At 69.0% G+C, this 7,113-nt stretch overlaps 1 protein-coding gene across 1 annotated transcript in view; it reads left to right on the plus strand.

Annotated features, from left to right (window-relative positions):
• Positions 1-7,113, plus strand: part of CHLRE_13g605250v5 (uncharacterized protein) — a 10,975-nt gene extending 3,862 nt beyond the window's left edge. The window contains exons 8-16 of the mRNA XM_043069859.1: positions 12-329; positions 457-1,060; positions 1,186-2,066; positions 2,195-3,112; positions 3,266-3,763; positions 3,891-4,313; positions 4,442-4,609; positions 4,791-6,441; positions 6,661-7,113. Coding sequence (XP_042917834.1) covers positions 12-329; positions 457-1,060; positions 1,186-2,066; positions 2,195-3,112; positions 3,266-3,763; positions 3,891-4,313; positions 4,442-4,609; positions 4,791-5,777 — 4,797 coding nt within the window. The 3' untranslated portion in view covers positions 5,778-6,441; positions 6,661-7,113. The remainder of the gene's footprint in view (positions 1-11; positions 330-456; positions 1,061-1,185; positions 2,067-2,194; positions 3,113-3,265; positions 3,764-3,890; positions 4,314-4,441; positions 4,610-4,790; positions 6,442-6,660) is intronic.

The following is a 7,113-nucleotide window of genomic DNA, read 5'->3' on the forward strand; positions in this document are numbered from 1 at the left end:
GGGCCGGGCAGCAGCAACCCCCGGAGCAGCACTTGGAGCAGCAGCCGGAGTTGCAGCAGCAGCAGCACGTCGAGGAGGTGGTCATGTGCCTGCTGGTGCCGACCCTGCGCGCCCGCCTGTTGGACCGCACGCGTTCCGTCCGCACGGGGGCGCTGCAGCTGCTGCTCGAGCTGCTACAGTTGTTGGGGCAGCCGCCCCCGGGGGCGGCAGCCGTGGAGGGTGGAAGTGCTCGACTGGGTGCTCCCGTGGCCCCCGAGGTTTTTGGCGAGGTGTGCGCGCTTCTGGACGCGGGGCACGATTTGGCGTTGGGAGACGACAGCAATGCGCAGGTGAGCAGCCCCCCCTTGCTTTAGCCCCATGTCCGTGCAGCATGCCGCTTTTATGCCAACCTCAATAGGCAGCAGTGCCGTCGAACCATGCTTTGCCCCCCCCCCCCCCGCCCGCCCTGCTGTGCAGGTCCTGCAGCAGGTGGTGGGGGCGCTGTCGTCAGCCCTCAGCGCGCCTGACCTGCTGCGGCTGGTGCTGGAGGAGGGAGAGGCGCACGGGGAGGATGTTGGGGGAGGGCTGGGGGAGGAGGTGGAGGTCCGCACAGGCGCCGCGGGCTGCAGCAGTGGCACGGCACGGCACGGCCCCGTCGCCATCAGCCCCCGCACGCGCCGCCTGCTGCTGTCGGGTGTGCAGCTGCCGGCGAAGCCTGGCGCGCCTGCGTCTCCGGAGGAGGAGCCCGAGACAGAGCTTTACAACATTGTGGTACGGCAGTTGATGCCGCGACAGCGTCCATCCCGGCAACAGCAGCAGGAGGGGCAGGCTCTGCAGCAGGAGGGCGGCTGGCGGCCGAGCCAGGAGGAGGAGCTGGCTGCGGCGGCGGCGCGAGAGCATCGGCTGGGTGAGGCGCTGGGCGGCACGCAGCTGCATGCGGTGCTGTGGCGGCACAGCATGCGGCAGCTGGTGCTGGCGCTGGGGCAACAGCAGCAGCGAGGCTGGCCGGGACAGGGCGAGGAGCCCGCTGCGGGACGCTGCTCGGGGAGCTGGGTGGCACGTGCGGAAGCCGCGCTCCGAGGTGAGAACTGTGTGTGCTGATTGCAACACCTATGATTGGGCCGGGGGCGTGTTGCGGGCGGACGGGTACCCTACCACTTCGTTGTAAAGCTTGCCGCATGACACCGGTCCCACCGCGCTGCGCAGTGCTGTGCTGCCTGCAGCCCTGCGGCGGCGTCCCAATCGCCAGCATGACGCTGGCCAGCGGCGGACCCGGAGCCAGCGGCGGCGCGGGCGGCCACGGCGGCGGCAACTCGTGGCCGCGCCTTGGCACGGCTGTCGGGCGGTCTGGCGGCGGGCCAGGCGTACCGGGTCGCAGCGACGTGTCAGCGGCTGCCGCAGATGAGCGGGACGGAGCTGACGGCGCTCGCGGGGAGGTGCTGCTCGTGCTGCGGGTGCTGGCAACAGTTCTCGCCGCCGTGTCTTCAGCATCGCCGCCCCATGGCGGCAGCGGAGCGGGGCGCAGCGATTGTGACATGCGGCGCAGCGAGTTCTCTGCCTCCTGCCACAGCTGCCTGGCGTGCGGCTTCCGGCTGCTTGCCGCTGCGCTGCCGGAGCCGGGCTGCAGACCTCGCCCCGGCAGCCCCGGTGCTGGCGTGTCAGCTGCAGCGGCGGCGGCGGCGGCGGCCCCGTTGCAGCCATCACTTGCGCCAGCAGCAGTAGCAGCAGCGGCGGGCCGGAAGAAGGGCCATGTGCGCTTCGCCGACGACAAGGGCACGGCCAGTGCGACTGCGGCAGTGCAGCACCGGGGCCGGCGCGAGTGCTGCCTGGCCGTGTTGGATGACAGCGGTGCCGACCGCACACGCGGAGCCGGAGGCAGCAGCGGCGGTGACGGCAGCAGCACGGGGAACAGCGGCGCCGCGGGTGGCGGCCCTGCACTCAGCGAGCTGCTACTGCGCTTCCTGGACAGGTCGGCTCAGCAGCTGCGGTCGGCTGCCACAGCGGTGGGCGCTGCCGGACTGCCTGCAGATGCCGTTGCCACCACCGAATCATTGGGCGCCTTGGAGGCGCTTGAGGCGGCGTACGGGGTGAGTGCGTGCCGTGATGCGCTGTGTGCGTCACTTCGGAAAAGGGGCTATGCCGCCGCATGTTGGCTAGCTAGGTGTTAGCCTTGTTCGTGCCCACCGCGATTCCACTTTACACCCATCGCTTGCAGACTCTGGCCAAGTGCCCTGGGGCCACGCCGGTGTTCAGCCGCCACCTTCGCCTGGCGCGGGCCTCCCTGATACAGCAGCGGCAGCAGCAGCCGCAGCAGCAGCGGCCCTCGTGCCAGCAGCATCCCCGGCAGCCCCCGGCAGAGCACCAGCCTGCAGCAGACGGGCACGGCGGGCATGGGCTGCCACCCGGGTCCCCGGCGGACCCTCCCACCGCACAAACACCCGCGCCACGGCTAATACCAGCGCCACCGACAGCACCAATACCGACAGCGCCAGCACCAGTGGGCAGCTGGGGGCCGCTGCGCTGCTACCTGCTGCTGCTGACCCACATGGCCCGGCTTTACGAGTACGAGCGGCACGACATCGCGGCACGCTTGGCGGAGGCGCGCCGCGGCCACGGCGGCAGCGGAGACGGAGGCGGAGGCTGGGGGCTGCGGGGCGGCAGCAGCAGCAGCAGCTCGGGGCAGGGAGGTCGGGGCGCCAGTGCCGTAGAGGCAGTTGCAGCGGCAGGGGAACAGGCGGAGGGAGCAGGACATGGGATGGACGTGGACGGTGCGGCAGGCGCTGCGGCTGGAGCCGACGGCGGACGCTCTGGCGGCGCTGGCGACCTGCCGGCTGCTGCTGGCAGTGTTGGAGCAGCCGGAGCCGGAGGCGAGGGTGGAGGCGGAGGCGGGGGCGACTACATGCGGGAGGCGGAGGAGGAGCGCGCCAGTCGTGGCGTGGCCCAGCGGCTGCTGGAGCGGCTGATGGCCGAGTCGGCGCCCGCCAGCCACACGCGAGTGCTGCTAGGGATGCTGGGGCTGGGGAACCAGCGGGAGGAGCAGGCGCTGGGGGTGGGGCTGGAGCGAGCGGTAGGGCCGGCGGCCGGCGGCCAGGTGGCGGCTGGGGGTCGCGGCGCTGTGCCGGCAGAAGTCCAGGTGCGTGGAAGGGGCGGGGCATGGTCACCGGGTGCTCTGTGGACATGCTGTACGAGCGTGGTGCAGGGCAGTTTTGCTTTGCACGCACTTGCATGGGTACCTAGGTAAAGCGTGTGCCGCGATTTGTTGTTGTTATTTCCTTACCTTCCACAGGTGCAGGCGATGCGGGCCCTGGGCAGCCTCCTGGTGTTGTCTGACTCGCTGGCGGAGCTGCACACGGCGGCGGCCGTGGCGGCACCGCTGGCGGACTGGCGGCGGCGGCCAGCGGGGCTGGTGGCGGCAGCGGCGGCGGTGGCGGCTGACCTGGTACTGCGTGACCCCAACCGACACCGGCCGCTGGTGGGACTGCTGGAGACAGTCATTGAGGACCTGCTGCTGGCTGCTACAGCCACAGCTACTGTCACTGCTACTGCCGCGCCTACCTCTACTGCTGATGCTTCGGCAGAGGTGGCTGGCAGTAGCAAGGACTCAGGGAAAGATGTTGCGGCCACGGCTGCGGCGGGCCTGGCAGCTGCGGCGGTGCTACTGCCGCCGCTGGTCAACAGCTACTGCCGCCTGCTGGCCACAGGGCGGCTGCAGTGGTCCGCAGCCAGCTACCGCACACTGGCGCGCTGCCTGCTGCCCCCGCCGCGGCTGCCGCGCAGGCACTTGGTGAGGATGCATGCTGCGTAGATAAAAGGTGCACAGTCGGAAGCGTTGCAGGACACCGTACTGTAGTGAGGTTGTTAACTCGGAGCCTCAAGGTGCTGAGCACGAGCTCTGTCGCCTCTCCCTTCAGGTCGCGCATCCAGTGGCTGCACTGCTGCTGCTTGCTACGGGCCAGGCCCCGTCCGCAGCTTCCACTGCAGCTAGGGGAGGATCGCTGTCGCAGGCAGACGGCGGCGGCGAAGGCGACGGCGCCGCCGGCAGTGGCAGCGGATGGGGTGGTGGCACGGGACGGCGTGTGTCGGTGGCTCTAGGGCTGCTGCGCAATTGCCCGCCGCCACTGCAGGTGCAGCTGGTGGTGGAGGTGCTACTGCCGTCCGCCGCAGCTTTGGGCGGCAGTAGCAACCGCGTCGCTGGTGGGGGTAGCAGCACCGGTGATGGCGGCAGGGGCGGCGCGGGCAGGATCGAGCAGCGGCTACTGCCGCCGCTGCTACTGCCGCCGCTGCTGCGGCCTGCGGACCTGCACAGTGACGACCTGGCGCTGCCCGCCATCCAGGTGCGGCCACACAGAGGGCCTGGCGCACGCATGCATGCATGCATTTGGTTTAATGCTCCGTGTTTCCATTTTCCAGCCGCATGACGCGCACCAGTGGTGTAGCCGAACGTTAAAAACTCTGTGCACAGGCTGTGTGCTCTGGTGCCGGCGTAGCTGCGCCAGCGGGCAACGGCGGCGAAGCCGAGGCGGCCGTGCCCACAGCTGCTGCTGCCGCGGGCTCTGCCGCGGCGCTGGTATTGCTGGCCGAGATGACGCCCTCAGCCCGCGCGCTGAGCGCGGCCCTGCTGCAACTGCAGGTGGGGCCGCCGGCTGCTGAACCTTTGCCCAGCCGTCTCCTTTGCAACCTCCACGGCTGCACGTCTTGCTGCTGCTTTGCGATGAGACACCCAGAAGCGAAACCGACCCTCCTGAATCTCAGCCTTTCAATCTTGCTCTCCCTATAATTCTCTTGTAACATCTCCGCTTCCCTTGCTGCAGGCGGCCCAGCGTGACCCCTGGGTGCTGGCGGCGTTCACGCCCCACACGGTACACGTGCTGCGGGGCTACGTGGCCAGGTACCAGCCCTCGGCGACAGCGGCAGGCAGCCGCAGCGGGGCCGGTGCAGGAGCTGCTGCCGAAGGTGAAGCTGGGGCTGATGAAGTCGTGGCGCAGGCGGAGCGTGCTGGCGGCGGCGTGGGAGGGGCCGCAGTGGCAGGCGATGGGGCTTTGGCGATGGACGGCGGCGGCCATGGCGTTGCTGCCACTGGCCGGGGTCTTGGAGGAGGTGGCGGCGCGGTGGCGGCGCAGCGGCGGCTTACGGAGCTACTGGGGCAGATCGGCAACCGCGTCGCCGCGGCAGCGGCCCTCCCGCCAAAGCAGCGGCGCCAGCCGGTGGACTCGGCAGCAGGAGCCGCGACGGCGGATCCTGGCGCTGGTGGTGTTGCAGGCGGAGCAGCAGGCGGGGTGGAGGATGGAGGGCACGGGGCAGAGGTCGCTGCGGGCGCGGCGGTGGCGCAGCGCTACGAGGCTGCTGTGATGCGCTTTGCGGCGGACCGCCTCGAGGGCGGCTTTGATGCTGGCAGGAAGCGGCCACCGCAGAAGCCCACCTTCTCAGCAGCTGCCTCCGGCGCAGCGGGCCACACCGCTGCTGAGGCCGATTCGCTGGGGGTCCACGCCAGCGGGCAGCACGGCCCTGCGCGTGCCGCCGGTGGAGCTGCCGCCGTGGCGAGGGGTCCCGCTGCCATGGATGAAGGGGAGGCTGAGGACAAGCACGAAGAAGAGGTGACAGCGCCAGCGCCGGCAATGCGCCGTGCACCGAAAGCGGCAGCAAAAACCGTGGTGGCGGGAGGCGGCGCGGCGAGGGGTGGGGCCATGGGTTCTGCACGTGGTGGCGCGGTCATTGCAGGCGGCGGCGCTGGCCGGGGGGCTGCTGGAGGCGCTGCTGGCAAAGGGCCTGGGGGTGGGGGTGGGGCACGCCGGCGTTAGGGTGCATGGGATGCTGCGCAGTAGCTTCGTCACGCTGGTGGCAGACCAAGGGCTGAGAGAGGGGTGTGCAATGGGCACGTGCGAAAGGAAAGCCTGGTCGCGGCACATGCAATGTGGCGTCAGGTTGACTTGGACAGACTGCGGTTTCCCTAGATTCCAAATGTTCATTGCATGGTGGGGGTGATGGGGGGCAGCGGCGTCGGTCGCGGAGGCCGATGCCGGGAGCTTCGCCGGGATGCCGGGCGGGAGCTTTTATTTTTGAGCCCATGTGCCGTCATGATTTCACTCAACGGCTTGACATCGTCGCAAGGGGCCTAGCCGCGGCAGCCCAAACGGGCGCCCAAGTGCCCAACCCCGCCGACACAGGGTTTCGCCCCAGCCGGACGCCCAGCCGGACATGACGGCATGACGCCTCACGGCATGAACCTCACGTCGTGACGATCACCGTTCTAATCCGGCAGACCTATAGGCATTTACTAGCTCATAATCATTGTAAATCGCGTTTGATAAAACTCGCTGGGAGGCGGAACCGCCCTTCCTAGCTCGGCGAGGTCCCGCCGATGACCGCCACGAGCGCCTCAGAGCATCGCAACTAGCTTTGGGACCGCTCGATCCTCGCACCACCAGCTCGCCGCGGGTTCGATGGCGGCAAATCGGCACATCGGTAAGCACGGTGAATGCGGCTTACTGCCGATCTGTGTTTGATAGGCACAGGTCCCCGAGCCACGGTGGGCTCACTGTTCACCCACTGGTCACCCAGCTCCAGGCTTAAGAAGAAGTTGCCGACGCGAAGGTTGAGAAGTTGCTGACGTAAGCCCGCCGCCCGCCCTCGCCACCACGCTGACCCCACCCCACCCCGCCCCTGGCTCCCCACCCCCGCTAGACCTATCCGCTGCCAGCACGAGCGACAGTGGCGACGATGACAGCGATATTGGCACTAATGCAGCGCCAACGCTAGGTAACCGCTCGCCCACATCCCCCACGCAAGGTCTCGCATTACGTGCCGCTGCTCGTGCTGCTACTGGATGGGACTTCGGTGGGCCACAGCGTGCGGCTGGCCGCTACGGTGCTGAGCTTCACCAACAGCACGTACCGCATGGCTCTGGATCTGGGCCTGGACTTCTGGGCTGTCCCCGCACGGCGCCAGCTCGCGCACTGCTCAACAGCGCTGATAACCTTCAAGGTGCTCGCGACTGTGCTTGTGGATGGGGCCCATCCTGATTGTGTGGGTGGTGTCATGGCTGCGGGGCGCACTGTTTGTCATCTGGGCAGCAGCCCTATAGCTATGCTCAAGCGCATTGGCCAGATCAGTGTCAAGATGTTGCTGACTTAGCCT

This window comes from Chlamydomonas reinhardtii, chromosome 13, assembly GCF_000002595.2.
Source record: "Chlamydomonas reinhardtii strain CC-503 cw92 mt+ chromosome 13, whole genome shotgun sequence".
Classification (NCBI taxonomy): Eukaryota; Viridiplantae; Chlorophyta; class Chlorophyceae; order Chlamydomonadales; family Chlamydomonadaceae; genus Chlamydomonas; species Chlamydomonas reinhardtii.